The sequence below is a fragment of the Accipiter gentilis genome, chromosome 29, assembly GCF_929443795.1.
Source record: "Accipiter gentilis chromosome 29, bAccGen1.1, whole genome shotgun sequence".
Taxonomy (NCBI): Eukaryota; Metazoa; Chordata; class Aves; order Accipitriformes; family Accipitridae; genus Astur; species Astur gentilis.
In genome coordinates, this window is record NC_064908.1 from 10,443,704 (window position 1) to 10,462,209 (window position 18,506).

The 18,506-nt window shown below is 45.6% G+C and overlaps 1 protein-coding gene across 4 annotated transcripts in view; it reads left to right on the forward strand.

Annotated features, from left to right (window-relative positions):
- LOC126052307 (discoidin domain-containing receptor 2-like) overlaps positions 1–16,868 on the forward strand; it is a 63,341-nt gene extending 46,473 nt beyond the window's left edge. For 3 of the 4 annotated variants that reach the window (XM_049832828.1, XM_049832829.1, XM_049832827.1), the window contains exons 8-17: positions 477–723; positions 1,751–1,843; positions 2,372–2,529; positions 2,774–2,969; positions 4,158–4,402; positions 7,029–7,150; positions 7,531–7,728; positions 10,528–10,762; positions 13,018–13,167; positions 14,405–16,868. In XM_049832828.1, the coding sequence (XP_049688785.1) occupies positions 477–723; positions 1,751–1,843; positions 2,372–2,529; positions 2,774–2,969; positions 4,158–4,402; positions 7,029–7,150; positions 7,531–7,728; positions 10,528–10,762; positions 13,018–13,167; positions 14,405–14,545 (1,785 nt within the window). In that variant the 3' untranslated portion in view covers positions 14,546–16,868. Of the gene's footprint in view, positions 1–476; positions 724–1,750; positions 1,844–2,371; positions 2,530–2,773; positions 2,970–4,157; positions 4,403–7,028; positions 7,151–7,530; positions 7,729–10,527; positions 10,763–13,017; positions 13,168–14,017; positions 14,056–14,404 lie in introns of all 4 variants that reach the window. The other variant, XM_049832830.1, reaches the window with a different exon arrangement.
- Positions 16,869–18,506: the final 1,638 nt, after the last annotated feature.

Here is an 18,506-nt window from a genome sequence, read left to right on the forward strand (position 1 = left end):
GCTGTATGTCAGGGGAATATCTTCTTGAGCTTGTATCATTTATTTTGGAAGAAATTAGCTTAGACTGCAGATGCTGAAGGCTTTCTAAAAGAGGCTGGAGCTCAGGTGTGGTTTTTCATTCCCTTCTTTGGATATATGTTCAAGGAGAATAGGTCTGTGAGGCTTTATAATTAGTACAGGGCTTGTTTGATAGATTTTTATATGGGCCTTTTGAAGACCCTGCTAAAATTTGACCATTAATGTAGCTTTTGCATGTGAAGTTAAGAGCTATTTCAGAATAACTTTTTGCGCAAATGTTCTCATTGCACGCTACAAGTGGCTGGAGCTATACTGAAACAAGTTACTCATTCTGGGTTAGGAGTATTCATACAGGGAGATAATAGAAATAGAAAATCTTCATTAACAGAAAATCCGTGAGGCTTGATTTACTTTTTAGTAGATCTTCCAGTCTGATTGATCTATTCCCTTCTTCCTAGGTACATTGTAACAACATGTTTTCCAAGGGGGTGAAGATCTTCCAAAAAGTGGAGTGTCTGTTCAAACCACGCCTGATTGCAGACTGGGAGTCTGAACCTGTTGGAGTGGCAACTGTCTTAGATGACAAAAACCCCAGTGCTAGGTTCGTGACTGTCCCCCTCAATCAGCGTGTAGGTAAAGCCATACTTTGCCGCTTCTACTTTGCTGACACCTGGATGATGATGAGCGAGATTTCCTTCCAGTCAGGTGAGTATTCCTTCAGTCAAGCAGATCTGGTGAAGGACAGAGAGCAAAAGAGATGATGTGGAGGTGCAGGACGTGGGGTTAACATGAGTGCAGGGTGCTGTGGGGCTACATGATGGGGAGGAGGAGGAGGTAGCAGAAGCACTGAGAAGGGTTGGAAGGGCAATGAAGGGGCAGAAAGATCCAGTCTACGATGGATGCTTTTCAGGCTAATATTGATGCACATGTGCAGAAGCACAACCAGAGCAACCAAAAATTGGACTATAGAGCGTTTCTTCTTTTTGAGACAGTTGCCTGCTGGTTATAGGGTTGATTTTTACTTCTCTTTACCAAGTATTTTGTTATGAATAATTTAAGTGTATCTACAGATGATGATGAAGTTAGCACATTATGAAAAATAAGCTGACTTTTTTTTTTCTTAAAAAATTCTTAACTATGATGCAGAAGTCAGTGCCATGAGGTGCTTTAAAAAGCTCTAAAATGGGATGGACAAGAGTCTTGGAGAAAACCGCCAGCACTGACAGCAAAGTGATCTAGCTATAGCTTCCTACTGGAAGGTCCCTAATCAGCTATAGTGAGATGACATTCCTGGGGAAGGAGTGCTCTGATTGCAGCTTGTTGCTTATCTTGCTCATAGCAGCCCCTCCTGGCTACCCTCCGTCACACGTGGGACTTGGCAGACTCATGGTCTAGGCCGGGATGGCAATTCTTACAATCACGCTAAAATGGAAAAAAGGCTCTTGCTCCAGTCCCGTGTCTGGCCAAACTCAGGGAAGCATCCTACACACACTAGTGTTTTGCTGTGGTCAGGATGTACGTGCTGCTCAACGCAGAGGCTTGTCCTGCAGGTGTGCTGGGAAGTGCTGAGTGAGCAGGTATCTCTGCTCATGCTGTTCATGACCTGCTGCATGGGTCTCAGCCCTGTCCTCCTTGGGAAGGTAGGGGTGGTGGTTAGGATTGCACTGACTGCTGGTAGGAGCAGGGAGGTTGTTTGTTGAACTGACACCTTCCCTTCCGTTCCCTTCCACAGACATGGAGAGTGTGAATCCTAATTTTGTTACGGTAGCCACAAGCACAACGGATCTCCTGGAAACAGAGTGCAATGTTACTGAGGGGACCTGGGGTAAGGACTTCTGTCACTTAGCTGTGCCAAGGCCTCAGGTGTTGGGGGATTTCACAGTAACATCCTAGTTAACATAGTCTCTCCCTCCATTTCGGGAGATCCAAGTATGGCCTGGTTATTGTCCTCATGCACAGGGATGCATCTTACAGTCCTCAAAGCCTCAGCTATTTCTTCGTCCCTCAGCTGGCCAAGGCTGCCTCAGAGTAAGTGGGCTGAAGGCATATGTGCAGCCAGTGAAACTCTGAAAACTGTCTGTTCTAATACGGATCCAGTATTGGAATCTGTTCCAATGCTAAGAACAGTCTTTGACTGCAGAAGTCCTCTGCACAATTCTTAACTGCAAGCCTCCGAAATGAGAATTTCTGATAAGAACAAAATGTGAATACAGCTAATGTTAATGCTCAGGAAGCTGCCTAAGATCTTTTCTGTACCAGACTGTAGGAAGGGACATGTAGGAGGTTAGCCAGCACAGGTAACAACCTGTGCTTTGTTAACTCCAAATTCTTCTTCATATCTCTATGATTGCAGAAACCACATCTTCAGTAACCAGCACCTGGATAGGAGAGAAAGCAGATGACTCCAATACCTCCATCCTCGTGGGCTGCCTTGTGGCTATTATTCTTCTGCTCCTGATGATTATAATCATTATTCTTTGGAAGCAGTATGTTCAAAAAAGGTTGGAAAAGGTAATACAGTGGGGCTATTTTGCAGACACAAGTTCAGTACTATGCATTAACTCTAATGAGCTCAAAATTATGTGGAAAGCACAGGGTTTTCCCCAGCTCCATAGAGCAGCTAAAACTCTAATCTCACAGTAGGGGGAGAATGCCAGCCCTATCCAAGATGTTACTGGAAAGTGCTGTGGCTGCAACCAATATATTACTTAACAACTGAGCGTTGCCTTAGTGTTTTTTTCTCTCTCTTTTGCAGGCCCCACGTCGAATCCTAGAGGAGGATGCCACTGTTCGCCTCTCCTTCTACAGCTACACCATTGCCAACAACCAGACCCAGATCCACCAGTCAAATCCCACCTATGAACGAGCTTTCCCACTTGATTTGGAATATCACCAGCCAGCTACACTGCTCCAAAAGCTTCCAGAGCTCTCCCAAAGTGCAGAGGATTCAGGTAATGTAATTGTCAGTCTCGGTAAGTTACGTGTTTATTCTTCTATTATTTCTCTCAGATTTTAAAATGTGACAGTTCTCACTAAGTGATTTCTCTGACTGCTAGCCAATACAATACTAACCTAGGCACCTAAGACAATATACTGGAGCTCTGAAACTTTTTAGCATGTACTTTGGCAGATGGAGCACCAGCCCTGCTAGAGGGTGGTGGCCTTTTACTGTTGTCTTTGAAGACTGTGTTTATACGTTAGCCAGGTCATCTTTTAGGAGCTTGTTTTGGCAATCATAGCAATCGCATGTCATTCATCTCATCAGCTCCTTGGCAGTGGAGTTACTGCCTGCAGCCCTCCTGGACTGTCCAGACTGGCTGGCAGAGAAGAACTTTAGCACCTTTTCCTGAAGCAAGGGCTCTTTGAAATTCCCTTAGAAAAAACAGAGGGAAATGCAGCAGAGAATGTCAGTGGTGCCCTGGCTTCCAGCCCCTGGGGAGCTTTTGGATGCATGCAAAAGGGAATGTTTCCAACAGTGTTTTGTACTCAGTGATGGCAGTGCTGATTAGTGAATGGAAGGCCAGTGCTGCATTCCTCAAGCACTGACAGGTTGCTAAGATCCAGCATTATACTACACAGGGAGACTGATTGGATTGAGTCGGGATGTGAATTTGAAGCAGAACAAATGTTTGCTGTAATACTGACCAGGGAGTTATTTATGAAGAGCTATCCCGTGATATTTATGTGAATAAGCTGTAAGAGGTAGTGTAGCTTGCTAACAGAGTACATGGAAAATGGAAACCTCAACCAGTTCTTGTTGCGGAAAGGAATCCAGAGCAAGTCTGACGTTGCAAACAACATCTCTGCATCAGGTAAGGGGAACAGGTCATATTTAGGATGAATCAGAAACAGGAAATCACTCCAGACTCATGCCTCCATGTCTGGGCAAGAACTTGAGCTCTCATAACTGCATAGCTGGCACTTTGCAGGTATTCTGGTGTCTGCAGAAGTGCTGCTTGTTCTGGTTTAAGCCCTAGTTAAAACAAAGCAGAGTTTTCCACCTGGGTGTACCTTGGTACAAGGTAGTAGGCATGCAGCTAGGCTGAATTCCCAGAGGTCTGGAGGACTGAGGGGAGTGGAAGCTGGGCCATACTGGTTTTAAGGGAGTCTGACTCTGCCTGTCTTTGGTTTCCCCTTAGTGTGCAGTGGGGACTATGCTGAGCCTGACTTGACTAAGTCCACTCCTCACCAAGGCTTTCAGAACAATGTTCCTCACTATGCTGAAACAGATATTGTCCACCTGCAAGGTGTGACTGGCAACAACATGTATGCAGTCCCAGCCCTCACTGTGGATTCACTTACCAAGAAGGACATCTCAGTGGGTGAATTCCCAAGGCAGCAGCTGCGACTCAAGGAGAAGCTGGGAGAAGGACAGTTTGGAGAGGTACAGCTATTCTCTTCCACTTTTCCTCCAACAGAAAGGAGATGCCTGGCAGAGCTGAATCTTCTGAGCTGCCTCTCTGGCACTGCTTCATACTTGGGGGCTGAGGGGAGGGTTTTGCATACCAGTATTTTATTTAATACATGTCTTTGCATTGGGAAAAGCTGATGTCCTTTAGGATAGGCTTTAGAGGGCCCCATTCTGCACCTGTGAGGCTGCTGCTTGGTACCATACGAGTCTTTCTCAACAGATGAACTTTGCAAACTTTTTCTGTTCGCTGTCTATATCACTGTTTATGACCTTATAGAAAAGACGTGGGGATGGGAATTTGGACTGTTTTCATTGTCTTCCATGGACATCTCAAACATGGCTGTCACCCACCTTTAGGCATGTGAGTTTGAAAACTCTAGCAGTGACTCCAGCCAAGACAGATGGATCCTAGCTGTAAAAACAGCTTTCCTGTGAACAGATGCAGGTTTTGGTGGGGCTCTGCACGCTGACCCAAGCAAAGACACATTTCCCAAGCACTGTGATGCCCTCACATATCCTTTAGCATTGCTGATTGCTCAAGCCCCAGTTTGTGTCAGAAGCCTCAGGCAGCATGATACATGCAACTGTCACCTTCCAAGCTTTCTCTTTACTCCTTGAGCTCCTTTCAAGCTGTGAATGTTTTCACCCTGCCTTTTTTCTCTCCGTGCTTCATTTCCACACTATCCCTAGTTCCATACTGAATAGGTCTTCCCCTCTCCTGCTCTCACGTTTCCACTGTCTGTTTTTTCTTCCCAGCTTTTGCTCACTCACAGCCTTAAATTCTACCTGCATTTTGACAAAGCACAGCCTTTTGCTGACTGCTTCCTCCTCTGTGATGTGTCCATCTTTATCATTTCTCCCTTCTGACAACACACCTTCCCTACCCCAGCCCCTTCCCTGTCCCCCTCACTTCTTTCTGGATCATTCTGTATATTGGGAAGGTGCTGACATCCTCAGCCTCTTCACCTGGCTGTCAGTGTAGCCCTTTCTGCTGTTGCCTGGATCCTGCCCTGTCTTGGGCTGTGTTCCAAAAGTGAAACAGAGAGGCATTTTTTTCTTGTTATTTTGCTTCTGGTTTCTCCTTCCTTCTCATTCCTGTCCTTCTAATAACTGTCAAAGCTTTTTCCTCCTCCTCCTTTGTGTTGTCAAACAGCAGCAGCCAGGCTCTCCCATCTCCGTTTTCCTTGGAGATTGATTCACAGCCTCTTGCTTTCCTCACATTACAGGCTCTTTCTCTAACTTTTGCAAATATGCCACATCACATTCTCCAGTCTCTCCTTCTCACCTCCTTAGTCTTTACCAAACTGGTCATCATCCTCTGGCTTACCGTGCAGTCTTGCTTCTAGAAACATGGCTCATTGCTTTTTTCACCTCGCCACTCAGAGCTTCCTTCTCTTTCAGTCTTTTTTTCTTCCTTGCTCCTAACCATCCACTCCCTAGACTCAGTGACACATTACCTGCGCTTGTAATACATGCACTTAGTACTGTGGCTCTCTTTCCTATTGCTAGTCTCATGACTGTACTTTCACCACAGCAGATTGCATTCTCCATGTAACTGCAGCAGCATCTTTGTACTTCTCGTTTCTGTTTGTTCTGTTGGGTTTGTTCCATATTCTATGCTGTCTCCTTTTTCTCCCCGCCGTGCTTGTAACATTAGTTCTTGCTGCTTTCTTCATATAAAATTCATTAAGCTCCCATTACATTACCCTCACTGCTGCAAGTCTTTGACTGACACATCCAGTCTACTGCCCTCCTCCAGTCCTTTTTCCTATGCCACACTCTTGGGTCTGTCTACTTTCCCCACCCCAGCATGTCTTGCGCAATTCTCCATTTGAATATTCATTCTGATAACTTCTTAAGTGTCTTGTCACCCCTTCTTATACAACCTTGGCAGTAATTTTATGTTTTTATTCATTTATTTATCTGAAGAAACTTGAAATTCTGTGTACTCATTAGAGTATTCAACTCTGGGTGAGGTGTTCTTGTCACCCACACACAGACACATACACGGACACACAGGCACACACGTGTTTTCATCCCTTTTTTTTTCTGGAATTAAAGGACTTTGGATAGCTGTCTAATTCCTGCATGCTCCTCAGTTGAGTTTGAGCAGTGACTCAAGCTGGGCTGCAGGACAGTTCTGGACTTGTATGGCTGGTGTGATGTGCTCTACATACCAAACCTGCTGCAGCTGTGCTGTTTGCATGCATATGCAGATTAAAGCAGACAACTCTAAGCACAGTGGCCTTCCTGAACACCTCCAGTATTTGCTGGGCGAATTGGACTGCCCCAGTAGTCTACTGCACCAGTCTGCACACATGCAGTAAATTCAGTAAATTCAGTAAACTGGGGACACATCAGGCTGCAATACATGTGTGTTCCTACATCATGGGCTATCTAGTGTCATGTACACATTTTGTCCAGGATCTAGGGCCAACCTATGGGCTGCTTCTGATCAGAACAGTGTCACCTTCATTAGATCAGTTGCTTAGTCATTCTGCCAGCGGTGACCAAACCGGTGACCTCAATGTGACGGTTTTTTCCTCTGGTTTTCTGCCTGTGCATGCTCTCATAGTTGCCTCTGCCTTCTGCCCCGCAGGTACACCTTTGTGAAGCAGATGGCCTGCTGGAATTCCTGGGAGTCTCGTCTACAGAATTCACTCACCAGCCGGTTCTCGTAGCAGTGAAAATGCTGAGATCAGATGTCAACAAAACAGCCAGGTAAGTGCATCCGCAATGCTGACCATCTGAGAAGGAAAGCAAATACTCTCCAAGCAACAGTTTCACATAGGTTAACCCTGGTGACTTCTGTAAGAGAGCGTCATGTGTCTCTGGTTTATGTTCTGTGTGTTCATGTAAGGAACAGGATGCAAGCAGGGAGTGGGGAATAGGAATAGACGTAATGTCAAACTGAAATGCTGTATTAATCGTGTTTGCTGGGGAAGGGGTCAATGTCGAACATGAGCACAGAACCAGCTTTAAAACTTACTGTGTGCAGAAGTGTAAATGTCTCTGAACTGAGATTTTCTTACATGCTGCTTCTGCTTTCCTTAGACAAAGGAATAGTTTAGGATTCAAACCTGTGTTTTCTATTTTACAAGAAATGATTTCCTGAAGGAGATCAAGATCATGTCACGGTTGAACAACCCAAATATCATCCGGCTTCTGGGGGTGTGTGTGCGTGATGACCCACTGTGCATGATAACAGAGTACATGGAAAATGGAGACCTCAATCAGTTCTTGTCGCAGAGGGAGATCTACAGCAAATTTGCCATTTCAAATAATATTCCTTGTGTCAGGTAAGAGGAGCTGCCCATCTTTGGGACAAATCAACAATACAGAGCTACCAGTTTCATCTGCTGCGTGCTCCAGGCAGTGACCTTCCTCCAGCCCAGCCATTGCCATGGCACATACTGTGGACAGTAGTCCTGCTTTGTATGGGAGGTTGTTCTTGAGGCGTCTGGAGGTCTGTGTTCCCATGAGATGTCCCTGACTGTGGGCTGTTCTGGTCACGGTGACCAGCTTAGATGTATTGTTTGCTGATGTGACTATCTGTTTATGTTAGTGGGCTTGCATCAAATATTTCATTAACATGGGGAGCCAGTTGCATTACAGCAAGAATTTTGGGATGAAAATCAAGAATGTCTCTTAGGCTTTTAGAAAGGTTCATATGTTCTCTGGATGTCTAAAGAATATTACATGAGGGGAGTTGAGTGTGGAGCTTCCCTAAGGAAAGATTTCATCAGTCAACAGAAGGAGAATATTTGGCAAAGAAAACCATTTTCTGTCAGTGGTGGCACTTATCTCCCTCCTCTATAGAAGGATTAAATCTTAACATAAAGCATCTCTACTATTGCAGAAATCCTTTCCTCAGAGCAGAGTTGTGTGTAGTACTAATGTATTCTGCTCGATAAAGAAACCTGCACTGATGAGAAATTGCTGCATTGCTTAGCCTTTGGCATGTACCTCCCCAAAGGATTAGATTTATTTATAGTTCAAGAACTAGGTAGTTAGGCAGAGCCAGTTCTGTTGATGGACTAGAGAGGAGGTGGCTTGGTCTTACCATGGGTTGAGATACCACCAGTGTTTCTGCCAGTAGCTGGCAGTGGTCAGTGGTCCTGTTGGGGACTGTTAAACTGGCATCCTGCAGTCATGACACACCAGGAACTGTAGGATGGGAGAGGATTTGCATCTGAGTAGAAACATATTCCAGCTCTCTCCAGTCTCCTGCCCTTTCTGCACATCTGAAACGGCTTTCACCTTTAGACTTGCGGCTATTTTTCCTAGCCAAAGCCTCAGACTGTCCTTACTTTATCTCCTCCTCACCTCTTACCTGACTTCAGCACTGTTGCTCACATTATTCTTCCTTGGTTTCCATTACTTGGCTCTACGTCTAGTTTTTCTTTCTCTCCAGCTCATCCTTCACCCTCTCCTTGTGTCCCTTCCAGCCAGATACAGTTTCACATTAAAGGAAGCCAGTATGACTAGCTCAGATATATATCTACATAGGAGTTGTTTACTGAGAGTGAAATGAATCCCCCTGCCAAAGAGTGCAGCTTGTCTCCGCCGGTGCCTGTGGGTGTGTAATTGATGTGGCAGGGTCCAACCATCCCACCTGTCTCAAGCCCAATATTTGATGCACCAAATGTGGTAACCAGCCCTTTACCTGGCAGAGAGGTCACACATTTTTAAGTCCTTATGGCTCTTCGGTGTTTGAAATCCATCTCCTTACTTTACTGTCTCTCTGGCTATCTAGGAAATAATGAAGATGAGTCTGCTGAGAAGTGTCTCCTGTCCTGCCCCTCTGTATCCAGAGCTGCAGACAACAAGCCCTGCAGAGCTTGCTGAGCAGAGGGGCAGGGAGCCAAAAGGTAGCTGCTGCCCAGGACCCTGCCAGGGTGCAGGTGGGACAGGAGAGACTGGGCTTCTTGAGTGGGAAGAGCAACAGCTCCAGGCAGGGAGACAACTGCAGCTGAGCAGGGGGAGGGGAGAACATAGGATCTTGGAGGCTATGCCCTCTCCAATGTGAAAAGCCAACAACCAGGTTAACAAGGTACAAGTGGGTGGCAGAGTTCCTTCTCTGGGGGCACAACAGGTCCACCCTGATCAGGAGAAACATCGAGCTCACTGTGGGACTGGGCCAAGTGTCACCTTCCTGAGCTGTGGTAGTCACCATGCTGAAAGGCTGGGAGGGCAGCAATGACCAGACCCTCCTGCCAGTGCCTCTGAATTGCTGTAGCGATAGCTTAGCTATTGATTAGAACAGATAGATTGGATCTATTATCATTAGAGGTATCACATTATACCATGTAATTTAGATAACATGGTAGAGCTTTTCTCATTGCCACCAGAACACAGAGGAGACTAAGACTTTCTTTTTCTGACCTTTTTCTGAGAAATACTGTGAACAGTTGTTTAGATTTGTTGAGAAATGCTTGGTTGAGTGAAGCATTTGAGCGTGCACAGTGGGAAACAAGCTGAGCATCACAGAATAATAGTCTGTGAAGAATGCTGCAAGTCAGATGGTCCAAACTCTGTCTGTGTATCATGCAACTTATTATCTTCATTTTGCTAATGGGGGAATTAAAATTATATTAGATGGAACATGCATGTTTATATTTTCAGTAATATTAAATGTATTAAAAAAAAGTAACCTCTCTTTAATGTTAAGTGACATACATATATTAATGTAAGCATGCAATAGTGGCAGTGTTTGAAATACCAGGCTAAGCAGTTAAGATAGGAGATTCTGAGATTGTACAGCTTAATTTTTCATGTGTCTGCAAAAAGTTGGTGCTTTGATGCATAAACTCTTTGAAAATCTTGAGATTAATGCTTGATATTAAAAATCTAAAGGATGTCAAATTTTAAGGGTCCTGAATTTCAGGGACAGCTTGTCTTTTCTTGCTTAGTCAGCTCAGGAGCTTGGCTTAGCCTGGCAGGTGTGCGGGGGGGGGGCTAGTGCTCTGAAACTAGACAGTTTAGTTTCACTGTTATGGCAGAAAATAACAGGTCACTGTTAACACATCAAATGCAAGAAATAGTTGAACGTGGGTAACTATTGATTTTTCTTTCTGTTATGTTTTCTTTTAACGCAGCTACTCTAACCTGCTGTACATGGCCACCCAGATTGCCTCTGGAATGAAGTATTTAGCATCTCTGAATTTTGTGCACAGAGATCTGGCAACTCGCAACTGCCTGGTGGGGAACAACTACACCATCAAGATTGCAGACTTTGGCATGAGCAGGAATCTTTACAGTGGGGATTACTACCGTATCCAGGGGAGAGCTGTATTGCCCATACGTTGGATGGCCTGGGAAAGCATCCTCCTGGTAGGGACTGCACAAAACCATTCTTTCTCCCTTCCTCTGACTTTCACTCTGCCCCTGAAACAGTAACACGTGTATGTGTAATGGTCCTTATAGCATCAAAATGTATGCTACAGATGACCCCATGTGAGAAGTCCGTTAGGTTATGTTGGACATAACTCATATCCTGGGGGTGTGTCCTTGCAAATACAGCACAGATCATACAATAGTTTGGGTTGGAAGGGACCTTTACAGGTCGTCTAGTCCACCCCCCCTGCAATGAGCAGGGACATCTTCAACTAGATCAGGTTGCTCAGAGCCCTGTCCAGGCTGACTTTGGATGTTTCCAGGGTTGGGGCATCCACCACCTCTCTGGGCAACCCATGCCAGTGTTTCACCCTCATCGTAAAAAATTTCTTCCTTCTATCTAGTCTAAATCTACCTTCTTTTAGTTTAAAACCATTACCCCTTGTCCTATTGTAACAGGCCCTGCTGAAAAGTTTGTCCCTGTCTTTCCTGTAGGTCCCCTTTAAGTACTAAAAGGCTGCAGTAAGGTCTCCCCAGAGCCTTCTCTTCTCCAGGCTGAACAACCCCAACTCTCTCAGCCTGTCATCATAGGAGAGGTGTTCCATCCCTCTGATCATCTTTGTGGCCCTCCTCTGAACCTGCTCCAACAGGTCCATGTCTTTACTGTGCTGGGGACCCCAGATCTGGATGCAGTATTGCAGGTGGGGTCTCACCATAGAGGAGCAGAGAGGCAGAATCCCCTCCCTCGACCTGCTGGTCACGCTTCTTTTGATGCAACCCAGGATCTTGTTGGCTTTCTGGGCTGTGAGTGCACATTGCCAGGTCATGTCCAGTTTTTCATCCACCAGTACCCCCAAGTCACTCTCTGCAGGGCTGCTCTCAATCCCTTCATCCCCAGCCTCTTAATGATATTGGGGGTTGCCCTGACCCAGGTGCAGGACCCTGCACTTGGCCTTGTTGAACCTCATGAGGTTCATACAGGCCCACGTCTCAAACTTGTCCAGGTTCCTCTGGATGGCATCCTATCCCTCAGCCCTCATTTGGGGCCTAATTTCTGTTCTGTGCGTGCCATTCAGGATTCCTGCTGGAATCATAAAGAAGTTCCTTTCTGTGCTTATCTCCGCAGCTGGGAAGCTGAAGGGGGCAGGGACAAAAATTCATGAGTTTCAAGTGCCAAGTCTGGATTTGAGGTTGCGGTTTTGTTTTGTGTTTAAGGGTCCTGCTGTCTTCCCTTAGGAGATTGTTCAACAGCTCAAACACCTCTAGTCTGGAGGCAGTTCCTTAATATTCAGCCCAATATTTCTTTCTCAAACTAGTTGGTGAGATTACCTGGTTATATTTTCTTACAACATGCTCTCCAAGTACCCAGAAAAATTGTAATTACCTCTGCTATAAAGGCTGATTAGGCCTAAGCTTTTCTAAATTTACCCTGTTTTCCTGGTTACAGCTGCATCTAAACTCCCATCTTCCTTGTGTGAACATCTTCCAAACATTGACAGACTGCTAGGATTGCCAGATAAGCCTGGGCAATCTGGGTTTTGGATGTTTTCTGCCCAAACAGGCCCTCCAGCCCCTGATTGTTCTCTGTTATTTTCTGAGCAATCTTTAGCTTCTTTTTACTACTTCAGAAACACATTGTTCCAAACACGGCCAGTTCGGGCACATTTTTGAAGACAGAAAACAGGGACAGCAAGCAGACTGTTAGGGACTTCTTACATGTGCAAAGATCAAAATTATCTTGGCCTTTCTCTAAGAGTCTGGAGTCTGCTTCAGCTCTGCTTTCAGCCTGAGGGCTTTGCTTCCTGTTCAAAGGCTTTTCTGTGCTGCACTGCTGTGTTTTGGGTGGAGGTAGGCAGCAGCTATCTGCCCCCCCCCCCCCCCTCCCCCCCCAGTCCATTTTCCTACCGCTGCAAATACAGACTTTCTCAGGAGGGACAGTAGTCTCTGGCTTTCTCTGAGGCTTGCTCCCTGTTTCAAGAGGTTTGCCCCAGTGAAAACTGCACCTTCTTAGAGCTGTCCCATGGGTCCCACAGACATGCTGCTCCTGCCCCACAAAGCAGCCATGTCATACCTTGGTCCCTTTGTGTGTTGCTGAGAGCAGGTCACCTGCTCTGCTGTCTCTTTTTCAAAGCATTTTCCCAGGTATAAATTCTGCATCCTTGTGTTTAGCTGCAGAGGGTGTAGACTGAAATGTTTTTTGCTGAATGTGTGCTGTGAGCAACCTGGGCTTACAACATCCTTTCTGTTCACAGGGCAAGTTCACCACAGCCAGTGATGTCTGGGCATTTGGGGTCACCCTCTGGGAGATGTTCATACTGTGTAAGGAGCAACCTTACAGCCTCCTCTCAGATGAGCAAGTCATTGAGAACACAGGAGAGTTCTTCCGGAGCCAGGGCAGGCAGGTAAGAAAGCAAACATGACCTCTCCTTCCTTCACTTGACCTGGTCACATCCAGGTGGATCTCCCCAGGGCCTTTCTGCTGGCCTTACATCATTTGCAGAAGTCTTTGCTTCTGTTACTCATCTTCTCAAGTGTGTCCTGCCTCTCTTCCCCTTTATCTAGGCTCATTGCCCCAGCTTTCCTCTCTTGGAGTCCCACTGGAAGAATCTCTTGGCCCTGTCCAGTGCTTCTTCCTTATTATAAGCCACATTTATTCCAATCTGCCCTGTCCTCCTTAGCTTTTCTGGGCTCTCCTACACGATCCTTTTGCTTTTTTCCTTTGTCAGATCTCTCTCCCACTAGTATTTTCTCTGAAAGACAAGGAAGTGCTTACTGAGGTGGGGAAGGAGGAGTTGTTAGTTCCCAGAGATTAAATGCTCCCTGTAGTATCTCCACATATGCTGAAAAGCCTTTGGCCATCTCTAGTTGCTGAAGGGCTTGTCTGTGTCATTCTATCCTCTTTTACTAACTCCCAGGCAGGACTGTGCACTCCACTGCTGCTGCCTTCAATAGATACTAGTGATGACACAGGACCATCCAAACCCTCAGTACTGAGGATCACTGTACCCAAAAAAGTGGAGTGCCAGTTAAAACAGTTTGCTGTTCTCCCAAAATGCACCTTTAGCACCAAACAAGTTAAAGGATTAAGGAGAATAAAATGATGGGAGGTTTTATTCACTGTCTTCCGAATACTAATGATTTAGTGAAGAGCCTAAAAGATGTATATTGAAATGAGAGGGGGGAAAAAAAAAATCTGCCAAGCTGTGCTTTAGATAAGCTCTAAAAGGTGTTTTTTCTGTCTCTGCTAACAAGCTGTCACGATGCTTAGAAAGCCTCATGGGTTGTCTACGGTGAGTGAAAGTATTTGGATTTTATTGTGGTAAATTTGGTTTTGGTTTGTGTTTTGCTGTCACTTGGAAGACAAATCTCTCTGAAGCATTCATGTTTCCTGGGGGACAAAGGACTGTTTTGTGACCAGCTCATCAAACAAGTTGGCAAAGTGTCCACAGTGCCACTTGAGATGGCATCAAAGCTCCATCCAGACTTCACTGCCAGATTCACACTTAAAGGATTTCAAACATTGCATGATGGCCATGTCTTGTAAACCTAGAATGAAACTGTCCTTTTGGTGTTAATTTAGTAAAAGTTCATTTCTTTTATGAAAAAACACTGAAATAGCTGTAACTTTATTTCTTTCAGATCTATCTGTCCCAGACTCCTCTGTGTCCTAACCCTGTGTTTGACCTGATGCTGAAATGTTGGAGCAGGGATATAAAAGACCGTCCCACTTTTGACATGATTCACCACTTCCTGCTAGAACAAATGGAATCAAACATTTGACTCCAGAAAAAGAGACAAACTGTTGAGAACAGAGTGACTTTGGTGTCTCTTTGCCTGTACCTCACAGGAAGATGGTCAGGCCACCTTGCTCTCCTCCCTTGACTGTACCGTATTTAAGTTGAGACGTCCATGGCAGCTGCTCATTCTATTGGCCATGGTCTGACATACAGGACCAGAGGATCTCATTTGGTTGAAAAATCATCTCCTCTTCTGAATAATTTCCTGGAAATACTGTGAGAGGGGTTTTATTAGATACCCGTACACCTTTGGGCAAAACAAATGAGTGAAACTTTGAGGGACTTGGAGCTCTCTCCTGGGTGGAATAGAAGGCTACCAGTTGCTGAGAGCGCTACCACTGAAGAACAGATTTCTAGAAGTAAAGACTTCAGTCTTCTAAAACTATTCCATTAAATCAAATGGAAGTCTTGTGCACATTAGCAAGTGTTTCTGTATGCTCTTGCTACAGACAATATGTATAGTGAGAGACTAGAAACGTCTAGAGCTAGGAAATGGTTTAACAGACTTGAGAACTGACGGAGCATTTAGCAACCCTTTGGAAGTAACACTACCAGGGTCTACGGAGGATGCTGATACAAGAGTCCAAGATCATGTTCTTTTTTCCTGTGGTTGTTAAGCACTGCTTTTGTTATATATGTGCATTTTCCCCACACTGGATTTTTTCTAGAAAAAAAAAAAAATTTGAAAATGAATGTTAAAGGTCATAGGAAGGTCACTGCAGTAGAAGTTCTTCTTTTGACCTACAAATTAAGGCTAGGGTAGGGAGTTTGTATTGAAAAGTAGCTGATACTGTACTACTGTCACTATGTAGATTTATTAGCCTAATGAACTTGTAGCCACAATGGACTGATGTGCAATTAATCCTGTATAAGTACCCATTAATATGAGATCTGTCAATGCTGTTACATGTGCAGAGGGAACTTAGATTTGGTGAAACCGAATGGCTGAGAGCAGAACCCGCTATGTCACTTGTCATAGCTCATGTGAGAGGAAAAGGAGCAGAGTACGGGTCGTCCCCTGGCACACGTGTGCACACACACACTCAGATATGTATGTCTAGCATCAGTGGTTCCTCTTCACGCCTGCAGCAGGGTTAGTGCTATTGGCCAGGCAGATGCACTTCGGCCCAGGCTCCTTTATTGCTGTGATCAAATCTGGCATCGGGAGATGGGACTGACATATCCCCTTAGTTTGGGTTTGTGTTTTATTTTGGATTCTCCCTGCACAATGCAAGACCATTTACTCATTGAAATTGGGATTGGTTTTTGTTCATCGTGTCACAAACGGCTCATTCTTTGGAGGGTTTTAGAGGGCTCTGAAATCCATTTGGAGTGAGTTAGAGAATTCAGCTTGTTTCTACAATAAACCCATTGTGGATTTACCAGCTGCCTGGGGAATACTCTGCTATTCCCTCTTCTTTTAGCAAGATACTTAGGAAAACCAAATATTTCATAAGCTGGGAGAAGATGAAAGCTCAGCACTTGGCTTTTTTTAAACAGCATCCAGCATAGCATATATTTCCAGTAAAGATTATAAAGATAACTTTTATCTTGGCCACAAGCGTAGTATGAATGGCTGTCTGTGCTATGAGCTCTTACAGAGGGAACTGCTGAGAGAGGGAATGTCAAAACAGTTATAATATGAAGATAACTTTATGTTGAAAGAAAAAGCATGCTTCTGAATTGGCAGCTGCCAGGATGAAGCCTGGCATGGCCGTGTCTGCTCCCTGGGCAGAACAAACTCTGTTGTGAAGTTTCCCCGATTGCAGCTTACTTGATAGGACTGTGCCCAGGTTGTCCCGCTGCAGACCTGGTGTGGGGTTCCCCTGGCTGCGTGTAGCCATCTCCATCTGAGCTGCTCCTCTGAGCCCCATTTACGTCCAAGTCATCTCATCTCCCTGCAAGGGCTACAAAGGCTCAGTTGAATCTCATCCCCAGATAAGTATTTTTTTTTGCCTTTGACTAGAGGGGTCCAGGGTTAGCTGCTGTTATATGTGTGCATCGTCTGTCTGGAGCTGAGCAATGGGAGTCAAAGCCAGCATGGTCCCTGCTGCAGCCTGTTGGGCACTGGTGGCTGGCAAACCACGCATCGATTGTATTTCTGGAGTATTTCTATCCTGTCCCAGAAAATGTACCCAAGTAATACACAGCCATGTGAATGATCTCCTGTATTTTGGAGTTTAGAGATAAGAGCGCTGTAACGTCACCTGGATGGGCTTTGTACTTCTGTTATGTCAGGATGCGCTGTTCCTCCGTTGACATGTTGACATACGAAGTTTCTCTCTTATCAATAAATTCTAACGATAACCTTGACAAAAGTGAATTTCTACTTTTTTACCTAGGTGTCTGCACTTAGGACAAGTATTTTGGTCTGATTATTCAATAGCTCTTTGGTAAATGTGTGACCCCCAGATTTGGAAGGAGCAGCCACTGGCTGTGGTTGTTTAAAGGAGTGAGCTTTGAAGGGTGTTTCTGAAAATGCTGGGGCGATGCTGGCCTGAGCCTCATCAGGAGCTGAGGAGGCTGGTGGGACCTGGAACAGCCTGGGATTGTTGTTCTGTGCCATGAATACAGTGCTGTATTTCAGTAAGCAATTTTTTTTATGTGTGTTCATATTAAACTCAGAGGAAGATCTAGGCTGGGAGGGACCTTTGTAGGTCTCCCATCCAGTTGTCCACTAAAAGCTGAGCTAACTTCAAAGCTGCGCTGGGGTGCTCTGGGTGTTTCCCCACTGAGCTTTGAAGATCTCCAGGAATGGAGATGCCACCATGTGCCAGGGCTGTGCCTCTCCCTTGGGGGAGAATTTTCTCCTTGTGTCCAGTGGGTCTTCCCCTTGTCACATCTTGTGCCTGTTACCTCTTGGTCTTTTGCTGCATGCCTCTGAGAAGAGCCGTTGTACACCTCGCAGGCCCATCCACCCTGCAGACCTGGGGTTGCTGGAGAGGTAGACCACTGATCAGAGCTCAGGTATTTGGGCAAACTCAAATATATTTATAAAGGCTGGAAGTTCCAGATCTCCCAAAGTGTTTAGGCTCCAAGGGCAAAGGTCAAATCAGCATTTTTCTCAGATACAATTTTGAGTGGAATATAGACACCTAAACAGATGAGAACAACCTTTGAATACTCTATGATTTCTGGTTAGTATCTTTGAAGTATCTGCCAGCCATGTGGCTGAGCTCTTCAAGGCCATAGAGAGACTTTGGCAGTGAAGCAGGCTTGCTGCTGTTATTGCAGTTGGTGAAACAATGCTGGTGCTTATAGGTGTGGTGGTCTCTGATTTGAGGATATACTGGCCACCATGGCTGTTCAGTAAACGGGAGACCTGTGTCCTGGGCCCTCTCCTTCAGCTGGAGAGGGGCGAAACCCAGCTGAAACCCACTGCACACAAGACAACAGGACCATATGATACTGGGAACAGGAACAACCTTTATCCCGTGTGAAGCAAGGCGGTGAAGGGTTGCATCCTCAAACAGCCAGACCAGGAGGGCGACAAGGAGCAGGGAGAGGAGAGCTGAGCCTTACACTGCAGGGCAGTGAATCCCTAACCCCTGCCTTGGGGTTCCCTCAACACAAAGGTGTGCATGTGGCTGCGTGTGCAGACGGTGCCGGTCTGGCCCTGTGTGGGCTACGCCAGGGACCAGGGCACGCACAGCCAGGCTCTCCCAAGTTGTGCGTGAACCACACAAACCGCAGTGTGAACACGTATTTGTGCTGGGGCTGCTTATGAGGAACATCTGGTGCTACTGTCCCAAGGGCTATGAGCATTCAGGAAACCTGACAAATGCTATAAAATCTCGGTGCTCATCCAAAACTTCCAGGTGGTGGGGAAAAAAAGCCATGTCCAGAAAAACCTGGTAAGCTGTGTGCTGCAGCTGGAAGTGCTGTCAGGTACCAATGTTGCTTTCGGCAGCATCATAGAGGTTTCCTGGGCGACTGCATTGAGC